Source organism: Camelus ferus, chromosome 23 (assembly GCF_009834535.1).
Source record: "Camelus ferus isolate YT-003-E chromosome 23, BCGSAC_Cfer_1.0, whole genome shotgun sequence".
Classification (NCBI taxonomy): Eukaryota; Metazoa; Chordata; class Mammalia; order Artiodactyla; family Camelidae; genus Camelus; species Camelus ferus.
The window spans coordinates 25283717-25305204 of record NC_045718.1 but is presented as its reverse complement, the minus strand read 5'-3'; the positions used below and the strand labels follow the sequence as shown (position 1 = coordinate 25305204).

At 37.5% G+C, this 21488-nt stretch overlaps 1 protein-coding gene across 8 annotated transcripts in view; it reads left to right on the top strand.

Moving 5' to 3' along the window:
* RGS7 (regulator of G protein signaling 7) overlaps positions 1–21488 on the top strand; it is a 243108-nt gene that overhangs the window by 209298 nt on the left and 12322 nt on the right. For 6 of the 8 annotated variants that reach the window (XM_032466498.1, XM_032466500.1, XM_032466501.1 and 3 more), the window contains 7 exons: positions 6534–6632; positions 7813–7874; positions 8861–8971; positions 10217–10342; positions 14891–15077; positions 17888–17977; positions 20203–20283. In XM_032466498.1, the coding sequence (XP_032322389.1) occupies positions 6534–6632; positions 7813–7874; positions 8861–8971; positions 10217–10342; positions 14891–15077; positions 17888–17977; positions 20203–20277 (750 nt within the window). In that variant the 3' untranslated portion in view covers positions 20278–20283. The remainder of the gene's footprint in view (positions 1–6533; positions 6633–7812; positions 7875–8860; positions 8972–10216; positions 10343–14890; positions 15078–17887; positions 17978–20202; positions 20284–21488) is intronic. The other 2 variants (XM_032466502.1, XM_032466499.1) reach the window with 1 other exon arrangement.

Here is a 21488-nt window from a genome sequence, read left to right as displayed (position 1 = left end):
GGATAAAAGCACCCCACAAGGTCGAGACTTCCATGGCGTTTTGCTCATGCACCATTTTCCAGGGTATGCGTCCCTGCAGTAGGACTTTTTATTTGTAGTCTTATTTCTTAATATCTTTTTCATCCATCTCTAGAAACATAAACATTACGTTCAAAGGCCCCAACATGGTCCAAGTATCTTTTCTTTTAAAAAAGTTTACCTTGATGTTAGAATAAAGAAGCCACAGGAAAAGTGCCACAAAACCCATTCAGATGAGGGGCTTTAAAGCTTTTGCCCCTAGGATATCTTGGAGAAAAAAGAGGCAAAGCCAGACCAAAGCAAGCCTGTTGGCCCCTCTCTCTCATGATCCACCCTCCTCACTCCTTTTCATCCTCTGCTCACAGCGTGGCCTGAGTGCACCAGGGACTAGTCTTTGTGGAACCAAATTCAGAAATGCAATCAGCTCTCCCAAAAGTGCATTAAGCCACTTCTCACTCCTTTCTGAATTCTGAAGAGTTCATATTGCCTCATTTTGTGTTACCACCAACTGAGATACGGTCTGATTCGGAAAAACAAAGTGTACGGATTAATGGGTAGAACTTAAATGTAACAAAACAATCATTTACGCTCTCTTTTTAGCCCTATACTCAGTGATGCTGTCTTACCAAACAGCATCGCTGATTTTGAAAACGTGGAAAGCATTCGTCTGCAGGATTCCTCTTCACGTACCATCAGCCCTCGTTTAATGGTAGAAAACCATGAGTCACGGCAAAGTGAAATGTTGTAAAGAGACGGAACCAGGGAGCTCAGCTCTGTTTGTCTAGGTTGCAGCCTAACTTCCTGTGACTCAGTAACAGTAGGATCGCAGAGCCTAACGGCAGAGCCATACAGCGCTAAAATTACTAGAGAAAGACAGATGTCCTGCAGAATGAAAACTGCATGCAGACCCTTGTTTTCAACAACTGGAGAAGAGTGATTTTTCTCACCTTCTGTTCAATGTAGATTCCCATAGTGAGAAGTGTTGAATTTGCTAGAATCTTCCCCAAGAATGTGACTTTACATAAAAGTTTATAGGACTCTAAACCACGTACTGGTTTGTCTTTTAGAATTATCTTTATTTATTACTATTACTTTAGCTCCTGTTTGGCTAGGAGCTGGAATGATCCATTCACTCAGCAGACTTAACAAGTCTGTACTTAAAGCCAGTTGTGTACCGGTCTGGAGGTACTCAATGATAAACAGACCAAGCCCTGCTCCCGTAACTCATGGTCTAATGAGAGTGCACATTTTGAGCCAGCAAACAAATGTGTGTTTGCATGTGTGTGTGTATATATATATTTACATAATTCTCTTAAGTGTTATATACTAGTCTACTCTGGCTACTGTAACAAAATACCGCAGCCTGGGGAGCTTAAACAATAGGAATTAATTTTCTTACGGTTCTGGAGGCTGGAAGTCCAAGATCAAGATGCTGGCAAATTTGGTTCCTGGTGAGAGCTCTCTTCCTGGCTTGCAGACAGCTGCCTTCTTGCTGTGTCCTCCCATGGCAGAGAGAGAGCTCTGGTGTTCCTTCCTTTTCTTATGAGGACACCAGCTCTCTAGGATTAGAATTCCACCCTATGACCTCAGTTAACTTTTATACCTCCTAATAGACCTCCCCATCTCCAAATACAGCCACAATGGGGGTTAGGGCTGCAGCATATGAAATTTGGAGGGACGCGTCTCAGTCCATAACATGTTATCAACGGAATTTAAATGGTTCATGATTCTGAATTGCCACGCCATTTTATTCATGAATAACTTGACAGCAGGCAGCAAGCTCTTCCACCAAACTCCAGAGATTTCACAGTTCTGTCCCTGTGGAGCAAGCAGTTCTGTGAGAGTCTAGACAGAAATGGCAGAGGCCAGCCTACCAACTCTGGAAACTGCCTTGCCTTCTGCTAACTGGGCTGTGTCCTTTACTCCTTCCCTTAGCTGTGTGATCACCCTCTGTCTTGTTCTGCTGCTAATAAGGAAGTGGAACCCCTGGACTGGACTTGACCTTTGAAAACAGATACTTCCCTTATTGAAGACAGCTACTGTTTCATTCTTTGGGATTCAGCTGTGCTAATATTTCTTGTGATTATATGTCATAGAATAAAGGACACCTATATGTCATATATAGGTCAAGAATAAAAGCCCAAGTGAGTGACTCCCTAAAGCAATGATTTAGCATAGGTACTTAAAGAATATCAGGGTTTGAGATGTTATATTTTATTGTTGAATTTCAAATATGTCTGTCAAATATGTGAAAGGCAAACTTAGATGTATATCTGACTTGAAATATTTAAAGTATATTTGGGATTAACCAATGTTTAAATCTTTCTTTTAATTTTAACATACTTTACCTAAAATAACATGAAATAGGTAATATGTATTTTCTCAAGTTTCTGTGAAGGAACGATAATGCCACGTAATCAGAAAGAAATCAGCCTGTTTGAGGCAAATTTTAAGGGGCTCTGTGTGCCTGAGTTTCTTCAGTCTGATTCTAAAATTTTAACTATAATAGGTCAGGCTGTATAATTATAATTAGCCAGGGTTCTCTGCAGAAACAGAACCAAAAGAACGGAGATCTGTAGATCTCTAGAGAGAGAGAGAGAGAGAGAGATTTATTTGAAGGAATCAGTTCACAGGATTGTAGAGTGGCAAGTCCAAAATCTGACAAGGCAGACCAGCCGGTTAGAGTACCAGGGAAGAACTGCCATCTGCTAGCAGAATTTCCTCTTGCTTGGAGGAGCTAAGTTTTTTTGTTCTATTCAGATCTTCGGCTGATTGGATGAGGCCCACCCACATTATGGAAGATAATCTACTCAGAGTCCACTGATTTAAGCTTTAACCTAATCCAAAAAGTATCGTCACAGAAGCAGCCAGAATAATGTCTGATCAAATATCTGAGCATCATGGTTCAGCCAGATTGACATATCAAATCATCATCACAGGATGGATCCTTCTGTGGGACAATAGCCAGGGGGGATCCTAGAAGGATATAAAACCTAAGGAAAGTGACAAAAGCACTTTGCACATGTGACTGCACCCACACTTTGGATTGCTTCCTGTAACTCTAGAACCCGTATTTCAAAACAACACTAAGTTGTTTAGTGTCTCATTATCATTCTTTCCTCTGTCACCTCCTTCTGGCACTTAAGAGTTTAGTTAATATTTTAGCGAATAATATGTTAGCTAAAGTGCACATCCTGAAAGAAGAATTGCCACATCCAGGATTAAATGTCTAGTTTCCCTGCTAAGAATGCAGTGGTTATGGCTGTCCGTACGTGAATAGGTTGGTATTTCCTCACTTCCATATGCAAAACGGGGACATTTAAATGTTAACGTGTTACATTACAGAATAAGCCACTCATGTCTTCAGGTAGCACAGAAGTTTGAGTAAGAAGTACAATAAATTTGCTAGTAAGTGAAACTTCTGCTCAAAATAGAAAAAAGAGGGAAATATTATAAAACCTTGGGAGCAGGCAGGGCAGAGTTTAGCCCTGGATGTTACTGGATGCAGTGGTAGACTTCTCTCTCATTCTTCTCAGCTCTCACTCTGCACTGGCTTCCTCCACAGGGCATCAGACTTGGACACAGTCCATTCTTCAGTTGAGCTGAGCATCCAAAGGAAAGAGAAATATTCCTTCCGCCCTTTAAAAAGTTAGAAAAATCCCAGCGATTGCCCTCCACATAGAAAGGCTCCCTGCCCCTCTTCTTGACAAAAAAAAAAAAAGTAGAGGAGAGAATTTTCTTTGATCTCTTCTGAAATGAAAAGGGATATCACAGTGAACATATTTATGTAGAAATCAAATCTGTTTCATTTAATGAATAACCTATTTGGTATTCATTTGGAGGGTACTACATACGAAAAGTGCTGATCCAGACACCCCGGGGAGTAAAAGGACATTAATCAAGTCAAAGCATCTTGATTTCATAATTATCTTCACTATTAAAACTCAAAATGGATCAAAATTAGTTACTTTGACTTTCCCCCACCTGCAAATATTAAGGCATTGAGACAATTTTATTTTTCTTTCTCTCTTGCCCTACCTCTATTCCACCCACCTTATGCCAAGATTTTACTATATTTCCTTTTTCTAAGAAATGCAAATCCTTTTACATTGCAAATGATCTTCATGACTTGTATGCCAAAATAGGATCGATTTTCTTGCCTCCTTTGTCCATTAACTAAACCCTGAACATAAAATTGCATTATTCATGGCTATTTCCACACTAGCCAAGAATCAAGGTTAAAAGCAAGCACTGGTCCCCAGAAAATGAATGGTCCCTTGAATGATGAGAGGACTCCTGATGTTTACTTGCATGTAGGACAAAAAAAGCAACTCATCTGTAACCTCAGAGCCAGTAGCCAGGCTGCTGGAAGACTGCTTGAAATGACACCTCCCACTGGTTTAAGTCTAATATGGAACTTCATGAAGATCATTTGAAATGCATGCATATTGAAATAATCATAGAAATGTAGAGACAGAAGGTAACTTGTGGACCATTTTACTTCTATGACAACATAAACTATGGTATTTTTCTAGAAATCTTTTTAATTATCTTTAATCTTAACCAAAAAACATACTATTAGAACTGCCAGCTGTCTTGTCCTAAAAGCATTTTTTACATGAACTATAGATTCTTACTAAAGAATTTTAAGTAAGTAAGCCAAGGTAAGCAAGAATGGAAAGTTCAAGCCTTACAAAGTCTTTTTATTTTCTTTACCAAAAGTTAAAGTGGTAAGAACTGAAAAAATAACAGACGTTGGAAAATACAATTATTGCATCCTTGGTGATCTTTCACTTGCCTAATTTTTTAATATCAATCTCAACTATTATGTCAGAGTTCAGAGGGTTGTGTTATTTTATCAACTTCAAATACAAGTAAAATACTCGTGGCTCATGCAGGGCTTTTCTGTTTCTTCAGTGGAAACTAAGTCTCCTTGAACTCCAGGCACTATGTTCTTATTACTCTTTTCTTTCCTGATACTTGTCACAGTTTTACTCACATGTTTATTTGGGGATTGTTTGTGTAACCATTAGGTTATGAGTTCCAATGAAGGAGGAAGCATACCTATCTTTGTCTGCTTCTCTCTCCCTAATGCTTAGCATTATATCCAGCAGATAGTACGTGTTCAGTAAATGCTGAGTGACTGAAGGAAGGAGAGAAAAAGAGAAAAATCCAGCCAGTCTGGTTCAGTCCTATTAATAATTCACAGAATATGTGCTACTCCTTGGGTTGAAATGGATACCCAGTAACAAGAATTGAATTCTAAGAGGTTGGGGCTATGGCAGAAGAGGGGAGATTGAAGGACCAACCAAAGGTAGTCTGAAAACCAAGTCAAGTTCTGTTAAATATGGGCTAAGAGCAAAATAATGGGGAGTCACAAGGAAAAAGGGCTCAGGAATAGAGCCAAGAGGTTAACATTGAGAAGAGGTAGAGTCCAAGTAAAAACAGGTCAATAAAAAAAAAAAAAAAAAACGCATTTGAATTTAGAGACATTGGTAAGGTTGGTGATGGGCCTGAAAACTGGCTCAGTTAAGCAACTACCTCTTCTGACTTCAATGATCTCTTTCCACTATTTGGTAACTAATTCTGCGGGGCTCTAGCAGTTTTATCATGTCTTCGTTCTTCATCCTCGGGTCCAAAGAGAAAGTGGTCAGTAGCTAACATTAAATTATTTATTTTAAAGTAATAATACTTTGATATTAAAGAAAAAGTAATTTGGCCTCTCCCTTGAGTTGACATGTGAGATGTCTCACCTTCAGTTGGGGATGAATGTTTGTCCCCAGATTCTTATTCATACTAAGCGATGGGTCTTTCTCAAAAATAGCATTCCTACATAGTAGATTTGACCTTTTGACAAAGTAGTAAAGGAGCCCTGGGACATTGAGAATCCCAGAATGTGTGAGACCTCTGGGGTCACAGGTATTTGCAAATGGCACCCAGTGGAATCAAAGGGCAAGACTAGTGTTATGAGGGAAGTAACGCGGTGTTGCGACGGGAAAGTAGGAGCATGATGGAGGGTCTTTGCTCATCATCAGAGGCCAGATCAGCAATGGAATTCTTAACCTAGTCTCTCTCCTTAGTACTCCAGTCCTTTCCTAGGTAAAGCTCAGAGTATTTTTTTCCTTTTTTGGTGTATTACATTTTTATTCTATACTATCTCCCCCTCTCTTTCACTCTGAAATCAGTACTTACTAGATATTATGTGGTGTTGTTATTCCCCAACTTATTACTTTCAGCTTAACCCCACTTTTTATCACACTTACCTAGTTCTTTCCATGTAATCAATTATCCTGTCAGTTACTAATCTAACCACATATTTTTTCCAAATCTCTGTGCTTCTGTTTATATGGCATTTATGATAGCAATGCCTTTTGAATTTTGATAAGAAGCTTAATCCAATATGCAGCAACGTTTTGAGTTACCTTAATGAATATATAACATTAAACTACTTTTAGAAACTCTGTGACTATAAATGGTATTTTGTCCTAATATATTTCTTTTTTATTTTAATACAGTCTGTCTATGGTTTACAAAATGATATTAGAAGTCACAGCCCTACCCACACACCCACACCGGAAACTAAACCTCCAACAGAAGATGAGTTACAACAGCAGGTGGGTCAGCCTTACAACTTACAGAGTAGCAAGTATGAAGACCAAATGGTGAATGTTAATAGCAGGTATTTTTTAAAGTGACTTGTATGATTGACTGTTTCCTATAGATTTGCAGTTAAAAGGTAATTTTTAAGATATGTAGTCACTTGAAAATGTATCAATATATGGAGGTAGTTTTCAAAACGTTTCACTCTTTAATTCCCCAAATCCTTTTTCCTCTAACCAGTTTTTAAAAGTCATACGCACTGATTCATAAGCGCCTCAATCATGAGGAATTTTGTACTCCAGAACTCTGTCTTAAAGAACGTGAAGACACGAGGTTGGTGACATTAGATAATGAGTCTTCCACCTCCAATCGTGTGACATGATATTCGCAAAAGAGTGCTTAATCTTGTTTCTGCAGTGCTGATCTCTATAAGCTTTTGAATTTTTCCCTTATTAGCACTGATGAGCTGTCATGGTATGTACTGCTTCTTGTTTCACCCACTGATCAATAGCTTTGGCCCCAAGTAATATTTCAAAGTAAACACCAAGTGTCTCTTATGTCAAATGATAGTTAAACCTCTTGGTTAGTTAAGTCATGGGACTTTTTCCCCTTTTGCATCTTTTCCCCTAATGTTTTAATGGACCATGGTTTGTTAGTTGTGGAATACATACTTCTTCTAGTGTATTTATAATCACCATGAAGGAAAAGTAGTGATTATGTCTGTATGAGAATTTGTCCAGAAATGTAGATGACACATATCGTTGATGCTTTGTTGGGTTAGTATTATGAAGTAGTTTGTTTTGCAGTTCTAGTAACAAATAACAAAAACATTTATTTTTTTAATTTAATGTTTGAGGGAGAAATGCAATTCTGATTTGATTACTCACCTTGAATAAATGCTTAAAATTTCTATATAACACTTTTTAAAAAAAGTTACATTTTGTTAAGCGGGCAGAGTGTTCAAATTCATTGCTGTTCTGAAGCAATATTGGTTATAAATTTTTTTGTTAACTCTTTGAAAGCCCTCATGTTTGCTTTTTGGACAGACTTTGAAATTGTACTGACTGAAAACATATTCTTGTTTAGAATTTCCCAGAGAATTTCCCATATTCTTGTTTAGAATTTAGAGTTGAAAATCGTGAGAATGTCACTACTTATGTAACTACTTCTTTAACCCTTTTTTTTTTTTTTCAGATAAAATATTGGCAAATACAGTTAGACAGACATCGGTTAAAAATGTCAAAAGTTGCTGATAGGTAAGTATTTCAAGATGCCCGTATAAATTTTAAAAATTTCAGATGACCATTAAATGTGTTCAAAAATGGTAAGAGAACTGGAGGCAGGAGAGTTGATAGAAATAATTGGAACCCTATAAGAAATATTTCTTTCTTTTTCCTTTTGAACATGGAATACTTTCAAAAAGCTCTTTTATTGTAATTTAAATAACAGAATGATCATTATCATTATCTTAAGTCCCTGGAGGTCCAATCTTCAGGCAACCAGAATCAAATACAGAAGATAATTCCAAGGAGTTGAATCTTTTCACTCCTGCTGAGAAAGGAAATTTTCGATTTGGCAACTTTGAAGCTCTCTGTAAATTCATCTTAACATTCGCATTGCTTGGTGATTTTATGACTTCGGCATTTGAATTAAAGTCGGATTTTATCTATTTTCCTTTTCTTCATTTAAATCTATTCTTCAGGCATTTATGTGCTTCACTTTGGGACGTTGCCAAATCCTACCTCTCCAGCTTTTTTTCTCTCCTCTCTCCCGTTTTTCTTTCATTAAATACAGATTTTTTTCAAAAATTTGTTGTCAGTCATTCCCCTTTTATCTAATTCCTGTAAATATTTTTGACAAAAATTTCATTTAAACCTCTTCTCCAAGTCTAACTAAAATCAGATCAACTGTGGGTGGGCTTGTTGACCAAGGATTGGAACTGGCCCTTAGCACGGCCTTCTACACACTGACCTCTTCCATTTTGTGTCATTTTAATGGAGGGATATTGACTCATATTGGGCATGGGGAGAGATGGATTCCTTAGCCACATTTGTCTGCCAAGAAGCACAAGAAGGTATTCATACATGAAAGTTACTGAAACGTGAAAACTGCCATTGGATTTCATTCTATAAGCAAGCAGGGACTCCTTGGCCAGACATTTTTATATTGTGTCCCTTACAAAGATCGGATATAACCTCAGCCAGAAAACTAAGGAAAATGACAATATTTTTTTTTCTCTCAGTCTGCTGAGTTACACGGAACAGTACGTAGAATATGACCCATTTCTTGTACCACCTGACCCTTCTAACCCATGGTTGTCTGATGATACTACCTTCTGGGAACTTGAAGCAAGGTAAGTGATGCTTTCTCTTCCTTCCAAATATTTCACTTATTTCAGGATTTGAGTAAAATAGGAAGAATCCTATAGCGGACTAATCGTAAAGATAATTTTGCCCTGTGTCTACATTACTCCATGATATAAAGTTCTTGTTCAGGGTTAAGTTTTTTGAACTTAGTTGTTTGCATTTATATTAAGATTTGCATTTCCAGAAAGACTGGCACAAAATTAGAGGTGCAAAGGGTTTTAGGATAGACTCTTCAGAGTTAGAATCTTTAGTTCTTAAAATTTAGTGCATTGTTTTTAGCTTCTTTGAAAACCCACATAGCCACAAATGTCCATCTGTTCAAGTAAAGTGAATGCTAGATTCATACTTTCTTAAGCCCAGTACAAGTATGCCTTTATAAATTCAGTTTTAAACAAAATGAGTCCACTGTAAACACTCTTAAGAGAAACTGACAAGAGACTGACTTCTTAAGAGAACCAAGCACAATTTAAGACTCCTTGGTTTTCTTTCATTGTCTATATATGGCAAGAATTATATTATGAGTCTTGACAGAGTCATAGAAAGGTCACTGCATACCCCTTTACAGAGTGAAGATTCAGTATTCTGTAGCACTTTTCTAGATTGCATTTATGGACCGTTTCTTTTTTATGTCCATCCAGTGGTTCTTAAATGCTTGACGAGCGCAGAACTCTTTACCCATAAGTTCCAGATTTTATAGATATGGAGTTTGGAACCCCAAAATGTTGTGACTCAGCCAGGACTAAGTCACACATTTAATCAACAACAGAGTCGTAAACCAGGATTTAAGCCTTTTGGTTCTCAATGCATTTTCTTCCCGTACAACCTGCCATGAGACTGCATTGTATACTAGTTAAGAAATTGAACTCTGGGGTCAGAATGTCTGGAATATTACCTGTTTGACATTGGCAAGTTGTAACCCCCTTTGCACCTCAATTTTTCCATCTATAAAATAAGAATTAAAATAGTACCTCTCTTATAAAGTTGCTGGAAAAAAATCTAAAAGAGAGAATCCATCTCTTGGCATCTAATGCTAAATAAACGTTAGACTTTATCATTAATGCCTAAGTTTCATCGCACCATAATTTCATGCAACGCCATCTGAGATTTTTTTCAGAAAAATATATTAAAGATGGGAACTTCAAAGCATATATGATTTTGCGGGGAAATATAATAGCAAAAGATAGAATTTGTAAGGAAAGGAGTATGTATGGCTTTGTTTATATCTTCTATAGCAAAGAACCAAGCCAGCAGAGAGTGAAACGATGGGGCTTTGGCATGGATGAAGCATTGAAAGACCCAGTTGGGAGAGAACAGTTCCTTAAATTTCTAGAGTCAGAATTCAGCTCAGAAAACTTAAGGTAAGTCATGTTGTTTGAATCTTATACTATAAGCAAGAAAGACCTACCCGTGATGAGTGGTTATTCTGCACTTAATAGACCAGTTACTATCCCACCGACATCGTGATGATGATTTGAACCCACTGAATTTCGGCCTCTTGATGGAGGAAGGAAAGATAACAAGGCAAAGCTCTTTGTCCAACATTATCACTTCCTCATCATGGTTTCTTTTACGCTGTCTCCTGATCTTTTAACTTTGTAAATCTGATGCATTGAAATGGACTCCTTAAAGAAGTGTAATACTTACTAGCGTTTGGCAAAGTGGAGAATGATTAATAATATTTATGCAGTTAAATTAAAATATCACTTATTTATCAATATTGGTCTTCTTTGTATATTGCATCTCAAGGAAGATGTAGAAAAAGAGATTGGGTGCCTGTATCAAATAACTGGAAACAAAACTACGGAGGCAGCTCGTTTACTTGGCACACTTAATATAGCCTCAGAGCAGCTGAGAGCGGCACCACCTTGAGCTGTTAGTGCGCGCGGGAGGGGCGCGCGTCCCACCATCTGTTGTAAACATCCTTCTTACGTAGTTTTGAAGTTTTTCTAACCTAAGAAGTCACCTGGAAATTGAATTTTTTACTATGAGACATTGGAATAGATTTTAATGGCTCTCAGATTCCTGAAGTGAGTGGTAACTTTCCACTACATAAAATGGTTTTTCCACAAGCTCTTTCCTTTATTATTCTCTTGAAACATAACACCCGAATTTACTTTCCCATGACTTACGCAGTTCTGTGAAATTCATTTACAGAAAGGTGTCAGCATTCATTTATTTTCACTGGAACTAAGCAGTGCCAGGCACTGTCACATTCTTCTTAGGGGATTTAGCAGATACCAATACCAAACCGTTCAGAAATATGTAGAATTCTGATGGATGTCCCAAGGATTAAGCAGTATAACCACAGACAGAATCTGAAGGAATTTAATTATATATGCATGCCTGTCGTGGATAGTTGGGGTGTAACTTCTATTCTCTTTCAAGTCTACGAGAGCCCTTGTTGACAGGGCTTTCGCAAGGTCTACAGTTGCTAAGGATTTTTATTGGACCTACTAAATAACATTTGCTATCCTGAGATCACATCCTTAATTACTGAGTACAAGAATGCATAAAAATAAAGCAGAGATAAAGTCTATTTTTAACCTTTTAGTGGATCTGGTTTCCTCTAATTCTAAGTGTTTTAAACAATGCTGGCATCACGAGTATCGTGATGAAGAAAGAAATAAGCAATGCCTCACCTGTATCACCCAACCGAACAGAAGTCTTTCCCGAGCTTATGAAAGGTACAGCCTAGTGGTGAATACAGGGAAGAAAACAGGTGATGACGCCGAATGATGGATGTTAGATCAGAGACATGCAGAAGGATGGCAAACCCAGCGGTGAAGATCAGCAAAGGCATCCTGAAGGAAATACCTTCTAAACTGAGACCTGGATGACAAGGAGGTTACCAGGCAAAAACAGAAGAGGGAAGAAGCTTTGAGGCCAAAGGAACAGCATGTGCAAACTCTGTTTCATAAATGAATTGAATCACTGCTGTTTCCCTAGTTCATATCGTAACCATTTCTTATCTCTGTGCCACACTGGATTCCCTGCTAAGTAATTACATATAAGACGTATTACATATTTCATCTCTAGCGACATATATATTTCTTGAGCATCTACCATAAGCTTATTAAATGTTTCCCTACCAAGGATAGATAGATATCAATACAATTCTTGAACACCTACTATATGCCTTAATATGCTTTATATCCACTACTTTTGTAAGGATGCCATGCTATATTTTGTATTCATTATTTCTTATTATCATTCATCTAATCATCACTTAAAACTGAAGTGTACATATTCTTGCCTCGTTTTACAGGTAAGCAAAATATGGCTGGAAGAGGTTAAGCATCTATTCCAAGCCAGATTACAAGTAACTGGCGTCTTAGGCTCTCTGTAAACCGATACTAAGCTACTGTCCGCTGCTCCCGCAGTCTGAACACCCTGCTTCTGCTTAGGTATCTGGTGTCACAAACAGAGGGAGACAGAACAGTCCGGCTAGCCAACAGGGCTGTTTGCACCTAAGTGAGTCTCAAGGTGTCTTATCTAAGCAGCAGCCGTCTAAGCACCTGCTGCTTATGGAAGTGTGGTGCTCGTATGAGCGTTGTCTTCAAGTACTGAGACAGAAAAAAAAAGTCAAGAAACGCTGCGGATCGAGAAGTGCTTACTCCTTAAACAGAGCTTCTGCTCTCCCTTGGTGTATTTTTGTTCATTCTTTTTTCAGGTAAAGCAGAATAAGAACTAAGTAAATGTAGGGAGATGAGTGTATGTAACATGATGGAGTGTCAGGCACCTCATAAGCGCCCTTTACATAATTTATCTCCTTGAATCTAATGGAAACCCCGTGAGACAGGCATTATCATTTCCATTTTACTGATGGAACAACCAAGGCTTAACGACATTAAGGCACCTCCTCATCTTCTAGCTACCATATAATAAGGGGAGAAGGGTTAGCCAGTGCCCGTTATGTTCTGCTAAGTTATTGCAATGATTACAACAATGCTGAGGATAAGAAAGGCCGTGATGCTTTGGGGGAGGCATTCAAGAGAGTGGTCTTGAGCGTGTCATCTGCTGCAGATCTAGGGCCAAGCTCTAGCTATGGCACTCCCAGTGGGCAACTTATGTAAGTGACTTATTCTTCATATCTTTAGTTTTCTCTTCTCTAAAGCGGAGGAAATAATAGTGCGTATCCTCAGAGTTGTAGGGGTTGCATGAATTAATACAGCTAAATCACTTAGAATAGTGCCTGCACTTACTGACCAGTGTAAGTGCTGTTGTTATTACTTCCTTAGCCCATTGGTATTTCATCCGTATTTTCAAGTCTATTTACGATGTCACTGCCGTCTGCACAACTTTCCTAGAACTTGCTTTTCCAGCCCAGTACTTGCCTCAGCAGAGGGCCTCCTTCCTGCTCTGCCTTCCCAGACTGTCTGGTTTGTGCTCTTCCTTGAGAATCTCATGTGCTTCCTTGTATCTGGCCATGTGAATGGTGTATCTTTGCTAGGTCCAGGACAGAGACATTTTTTTCATCAGGGTGTTCACAGCTTGCTGAAATGAACTTGAATGAGCATGCATTACAACACATCGGCTCCCTCGGATTGCACGTAGCCTCCCTGTTAGACTGCAGTGTCAAAAATCTGTATTTTAATAGGAAATGGCCTTGCTCTTTCCCTTCTGAAAGCAACAGTGATAGTTTCATGTTGAAAGCATTGTTCAAACTGTGGATTATCGACTGTTACATCTGTGTGTGTAGGAAAATGGTGTCTAGAAACTGGGAAATCACTAGATTGAGTAACATTTGACGGTTACTTATTTCTGAGCTTTCATTAGTCCCTAAGATAAAACCTAATAGTTACGAAGGTGCTGCTAACCCCTTCCTACCTCTCTCAAGACTCTTGTAGCCTGTAATGACCTTCATCTCTGTGGTCATCTTCTCCAGTTCATGATCACATCTACCATCAGAGCAACAACGACCCCCGCTGACGGTAACATAGCTCTAGTACTTCCTTTCTCAAGTACTTTTTTTTATTTACCACATTATTATGATATACATATTCATCTATTCAACACTGTTTCTAGGTCTAACCAGAAAGCTCTAACACAGAGCAAAAGGAAATTTAAAAAATGAAACCCATTCATAGAATGTGGCTTCTTATTAGACTTTGCTGTTTGCTCTTATCAACCAAAACATGTTCTGGTGTTCTTTTCTTTCAACAGTTACTCTATTTTCTACAGAAGTGTATAAAATATATTTTTGTATTTAGAAGTAAGTCAGTATATATTTATTTTCTCCAGAGCCCCTGAGTTGCTATAATGCCTCTGCAAATGTAAGCCTTTCAGACAGCTGTATGTAAAGGTTGCTGCTTCTGTCATTTCATAACTCTCTGAATTAAACAGCCTAAAATTAGTTACTTGCCCTCATTTCTCCAGCTAGGGCATTTTCTGGTCTTGTGTCCAGGCTGCTTTTAGTTCCAGCAAAGCTTCACTGTAATTCCCTTACCAGGTAAAGCAGAAAACCCTCTCCTTACCAACCCTCGTTGCTCAAATGGACAAAAGATCCAAAAAACAGAGTATGCTGTAATACTTTATCCCCCTAATCTGATGGTCCATGTCCCTCATCCTAATTCTTTTCAAACTTCTCTTCTTTTCTAATAAATGGTTCTTGAGCGGTGCTGCTTTGCTTCAGTAAAAATTAAGGTTGTATAGAATTAGTGCCCTGGCAAGATCTGCTTTTAACAGAGAAGACCCAAAAGAGATTGTTTCCAGTATTTCCTTTCCCAAAATGTTATATCTTTGAGTACAACTAATAAAAAAAAAAAGTAAAAGCCTGTTATTGGAAGCCCTCAGACAAAATGAGTTTATTATGATATCTCACTGTGAATTGTATGGTAGGTCGATATTTTAAGAATTTTCAGATTTTGAGGCATTAGAGTAAATGCTTGGTGTCACATTTTGCATAGATTCTGGCTAGCAGTGGAGGACCTGAAGAAAAGGCCTATTAGAGAAGTCCCCTCTCGAGTTCAGGAAATATGGCAAGAATTTCTAGCTCCAGGAGCCCCCAGTGCCATTAACTTGGATTCTAAGAGCTATGACAAAACCACACAGAATGTGAAGGAGCCCGGACGATACACATTCGAAGATGCTCAGGTTGGTACACGGATGAGCCTCACACTGTGGCACAGATGTGCTCCTGAGAAGTTGACAGTTGAGATACTTTTGTTTTATTTTCATTGTAATTGGCAGCTGTGCCTAATAATTTCCGTCTAGGAAGCTGTATGTAAAATAGCTAATTGATCTAGAAAAGAACTGGGATGCTTTAAAGCGAAGAGTTTTTAAAACCTGGGAATGTTTTGTAAATGTGAACGTTTTTATGTGACAATTTCTTGAAGGGAAATATTTGAAAACATTTACTTTGTTTTCTACTCTGTTTTTCACCTCAGTAACACATAGTTGAAATCTTAAAGTCATCTTCCAATATGGAGATTCTAAGACTCTGACATTTCTAACTAATTTATTATTATGACTATTCAGAACTACACTAAATTAGCTTAAAATTATGTAAAACTCATACCAGCTTTGTCTCTGATGATAAAATGACATAGTAAATTTAGGCATTTATTAATTTTTCCAAGTTAATTTTTTAGTCTACAAAAAAAAGGAAATTGGTATTAAGATATTAACTTCCTGAGACAAACTTTTAAGCTTTTTTTTTTTCCCTCAAACTGGATGTAATTGCCTCTTTAGAAACAATTTGAATTTCCACTTTCTCTAAAAACATACTATGCTCAAGAGGAAAAATAAACTTACAGTGAGAGGATAGTATTTCCTAATGAATGTGTTTAAATTGGCTTTTAAACCAGAACATGCATACTTCATAATTCCTTAAGCCTCTCTTAGAGAAGAATGCTAGCTCTGGAGAGTATCTTGTTTTGTAGATAACGTGCTGGCTAACATAAAACATAGAAGACGAAGAATAAGGTGCACAAATTTCCTTTCTCATTTTTGCTCTTGGTAGAAAACCCGTTTATCCTTGGCTTTGGTTTAAAAAAGAAGTGAGCCACTGTGCAGAAAACTAACACAAGTTGAAACGGCTGTCTGGGAAGCCAGCCGCCCTGGCTTTGCCATGGTCTTCTATGTAGAAATAATGACATTTTATAGAGACGCATGAGAGAGGGCAGGATGAAAATTCTGGCTCTGTTGCTTATTTCCTGGCTGATTTATCTTTCTTTCCGTTCAAGATAAAACTTGAAGTATTTTTCTAGAGCCAACCACATGTGAAATGTTTGGAATGACCTTCCTGAAATCTTAAAAAGAGCACATCTTTGTTATCTGTGTCATTGAAAAGCAGTCTTGCCTAAAAGTTCTTCATTAAAGGGAAAAGACGTAATTTTCTATAGAAAACGTTACCACTGGACCCTAGGCTTCTTTTTGCAATTAACTTCAGATATTTAACGCCAGGTTTTTTTGTGGGTTTCTTAACCCTATATTCAAAAATATAATAATAGAAGTTCCTGCCACTGTTTAAGAAGAGATGCAAAGTCATAAGAAAGCAGATTGTGGAGCCAGACTGCCTGGGTTCTAGTCTGAGCTCTGTGACCTGTTGCCAAGTACTTCACTTCCTTATGCTTCAGTTCTTCATATTTAAAATGGATATGAAGATGGTTACCAACCTTGTTGAGGCTTGGTGAGGATGAAATTAACTAATCGGCAGGCATTTAGAAGTGTACCTGGTATGTACTCAGGTGTAATCGAGCACTGACTATTCATACCCTCATGCTTTGCTAAACATTTGTCATTCTTCTAATCCTCACAATAACATGATTTTATGGATTAGAAAATTGAGGCTCAGAGAGATGAGTAAAGTGGTCAAAATGTACATGTTTGTAAATGGTAGATCTTGAGCAAGACAGGCGCTGAATCCCAAAATGCTTGACTCCAAAACAAGACATTGCTCCACTTTTCCAAAAAACAAATTCCAATAACAGTTCCAAATGCACCATACTTTTGGAGATGAACCTTAGGCCAAATATTGAGGCCGAACCCTGAATGTCTTTAAATTATTGCTGATGTGTTTAAGACCAGGGAAACGGAGTCATTTCTTTAAATATGTATTTTCTCCAAACAAGAAGGGACTGGGACATTCAGGATACTCTCAAAGAGTTCAAAACTCTACATCTAACAGACTAGAATGAACAAGGAGCATTTACGCTCCCTTAAGATGCAGTTGGCCAAAGCAGAATCTCCCTAGACTGGGCCACCACTGAATTGGATGAATATGTTTTTTCCTTTGACTTCTTTGTCTACCAATACTCATCCAAAACAGAACATTGCAGACTGATTAGGATTAAATTCTAAAATATTTACCTAATCTCTCTCTGAATAAGTAAAAAAAAAAAAAATGCACACAAATTGGGAGGCTTAGCAATTAATATCACAAAATTTATTTTTGGACTTGTGCTCTGACCTAAAGTGGATGTGGATGACAGTTTTCCCCAAAGTGATGATCTGAGAAGTCTGCCCCCTCCAAGTACATGTAGATGCCAAAGGTATCTGGGATGCTTACTGAATCTTGACTTCACATCATTCTCTTTTGGCCTGGAGTAATTTTAAGAGACTGCAGATTTATTTATATTCTCAAATGATTTATATAAATCAACAACTTGATTTGAAATGATTTCATGAGCATCTGCTAACTAAATTTCATGTTTTTAGAGGACTGCATGTGATTTACCTCCTCCATAGCTCCCAAACCAGTTTAAACAGTGATCCTTGAGTAAAATAATAAATTTTGAGGTCTAAGTGTTCTGTAAGCATATAAGGTATTCTCATCAGCATGATTATGATTATTTTTAGCTGCTTCCAGATTTATTTTTCAACCAGATGTTGTATTCTTATCACAGCATTTGACTTTTCCTGAGAAATAATAGAGAAGCACCTCAACCATTATTTCTTTTTAGGAGCACATTTACAAACTGATGAAAAGTGACTCATACCCACGTTTTATAAGATCCAGTGCCTATCAGGAGCTTCTACAAGCAAAGAAAAAGGTATTGGTTCTTTGTGAACTTTTTTGACCTAGTTCTCAGTTGTAATTATTTGGAATAGTTACCTCTGATGGGCCCACCATATTGGACAAATGGTAAGTGAATGTACTCCAAGACCACCCCCCAACCCTTTGCATCTTATAAGGGCTATTTAAGTTGTATGTGTTTCTGTTTGTTGATTGCTTATTTTCTTTTTTGTTGTTTGTTTCTGCAGATGTTCATGCTTTACAGCGTTTTTTAGAAGCTGTTTTTATGTTTCATGTTAGTCCTCCATATGCCTAGTTTAAGGAGATAAAAAAATGACAGTAAAGAAGGGGAAAGAACAATGTCATCAGATCAACAACTTAAAGAGAATTTTCTTTGCCCAGTAACCTAGCATGTATGTTTTGTGCCATATGCCCGTAACTAAAAATAGACTCATTTTTTTCTATGATAGTTGCCAAAATTCAGGAATGTTTGCTCCCAGATGTTGTCGTTTGGCATTCATCCTGAGTCAGCTAGTGCCCCTGCAATGAGGTTTCACACCTAAGATGGTAGCCAAGCACATTTTGGAAGAGCTGCAATAAACCACGTTGTTCATTTGATGTTTATAATCGAAGTCTCACTGTCAGTGACACCTTATATAATCAGTATTTCAGGGAATGGAAAATCTGGATGTGAACATCAACATCATTCATTACTTTTTAATGTCAAAATAGTCCATGGCTTCTTGAAATTCTGAGATGAAATTGTAATTTTGTGTAGTTTATGATCATCATTTAGGCTAATGGGATTTTTTTTAAGTCCGTTGACTTTGCAACTGGAAACGTACACTCTGTAGTTGGGCTGTCCAGTGCAGCAGCCACTAGCCACAGGGGGCTGTTTAAATGTAAATTTAAATTAATTAAGATTATAAGATCCTAACCAAATTTCAAGTACTCAATGGCTACAGCTAAAAGGCTTTTGAAACGTTAGACAGTATAGAATGAAACTTCCATGCTTTCAGAAAGTTTATTTCTGAAATAGAATTAATATTATCAACAGAAATCTAGTCCCAATAGAAAATTATGAGGAATTCTGAAGGTAAGCCACTAGATTTTCAAATATTTAGGTTTTGAAAAGGTCAGCATAAAACCTTAATATAGCTACTTCATTTTAGTGCAATTTGATTTTGCTTGAAATCACACCATTTTGTTCGCACAAGAAGAGTTTTGGTGTTAAAAGTAAAAGCGCTACTTTAAACAGAGTTCGTGTCTTGTGACGAGAGGCCTTGTGTGGCCTCTCTCCCGCCTTCCTGATCCCTGTGATTTAGAACATGATTTGGTATTGCATCATTTCATCATCCTGTCTTTTTCTGCTCTATTTTCTTTTCTTTTTCTTCCTTCTTTTCTTTCTTTCTTTCTTTTTTTAATGTTCCTTATTTCCCTTTGCCCCATCTGACCCCATACATGTAAGTCGGGATACTCAATGGATCACAGAACATCTTTTGAAAACTTTGCACAGAATGTGGTAAGTTTTAATTTTTGAGGAATCGTTAAGTCCAATTGAGAAACTTTCCCAGTTTAAAGCTCCATCTTCCACCTTGCATCCTTTGATGTAACAACGAAGGTATTGCCTTTATTCAAATTCAGAACTTCGTGCTTCCTACTTATCTTTCTGTCCCAACACTTTCTAGACTAGATAAAGATATCATACGTGAAGATCTTCATGTATCAAACTAATGTTTGGAAAGAAGTGTGTATTGTGATACATAAAATGAAGAAATAACTATTCTTTATATTTTAATTTTTATTCCAAATATCCTTTTATTTATTAAAGATAGTGCATGCATTTCTATACCCTTTCCCTTAGCTCTTACTAAGGCTTAAAAGATTAAGAACAATGAGGGTTCTGTGCTTTCTACTTCTGCAAGGAGAAAATGATTTATTGAGCAATTTAAAGCCAGACAGTATGAATGGGGTCAGTGACAATGTATACCCCACCAAAGTCCAATTAGCATGCCTTTCTTACCTTTATTTTTTCAGGATGATATTGAAAACTATTGCATAAATCATCTGGGAAACCAGTATTTTCCCTACCAGTGTTTTCTTAGTATCTTGCTGTGTGTTTAGTGATAATTATTTGTTTGTGGGGTTTTTTTCTTTTTTTTTTTTTTTTTCTTTTTTTTTTTTTTGGTGTGCCAGTGCCTCTGGTACTTTCTGACATTGTGTAAGCTCAAACTAAAGCCTTCAACACATTTATTTTTATAGGGCAGAAACATCCCTATTTTCCCATGCCATAAAAACTGTACACCAACACTGAGGGCCAGCACTAACCTGTTATGAAAAGAGGTAGAAAAATCTTGGTTTATACTCAAGTTTGTCTGCATTGTCTGTTGAGTTGTGTGGTTAACTCCATGCTGCTGCTGCTATGTGTGTGTGTTGTGGCTTTTGCTGTGATGGCCAGTTAAGTGGAGTTATGTGTGTTGAAATGTAAACAAATTGGATTTAAACAAAAATACGGTTTTTGTTTTTAGTTCCCTTCAGGGAATCCTTGCGGTGGGAAATGTTAATCAGTTCCTTTTATGAACTGCCAATTGTGGCTGTGCACAGAATATTTGAAAGCCTTTAAAAAGCAGTATATACTTTGAACGCTCAATGTGATTGCACAAATTAAAGGGCTGGAAAATGAGGGACTTTGGAAATTAATCACCCTATCAACTTCCCGAAATTTGGGCTGGCTCTTATGGAGTCTCTGACCTTTAATATAAAATTTGCTTAAGCTTGCCTCGTAAGTCACCATGGGATGATAAAGACAGTGCTAAAGAAATGCCTCGAGATTTTGCTGGAGAAAGTCACCATAGGATGTTGCACAGTACTCTGTCCATTGTTTGAGAATTGTTTCAAATTCATTCTTTTCTAACATAATTTGACAGAATATTGTTCTTGAGATTGGATTGGAAATGTCTGTGATACAATTAAAAACATACAATGCAACTTAAGGAGGAAGGAAAGGGGAAGCAAAATGGTTGTTTCCTCCAACACCATCCCCAGATCTGACCAACTTCCCCAGCCCTTAACAAGGCACCACACTGTCCCTCACTGCAACCTTTAAGAAAGGATCAATAGGAAATAAAGGGAAGAGAGAATTAATCATCTACACCTTCAATGAAAATTCGTACACCAAGTGCCAACTGTACTCCAGACACTGTGCCGTATCTTGAGAACATGTAAAAGGAATAGACCTAAATTGCTAAGGTACATAATGCTATAACCAAAACGTGGTGACATTTAGGAGAAAGATAAATTATTTCTACTTGGTGTTAGGGTGGCTAGGGAGGGCCCATGAGTAATGTGAGAATTCCAAGAAGAAATTACATTTAAATCGGTAAATAAAATTTCATTAAGCCAAGAAGGGCAACCATCCTTTTAAGGAGAAGCAGGAGAAAGGCTGGAATTACTGAAGAAAGAGAAGTTGAGTAACATTCATACCAGAACACATGTGTACACACAACATACTGATAAATTTCAGATAACCTTCAGACACAATTATTTAG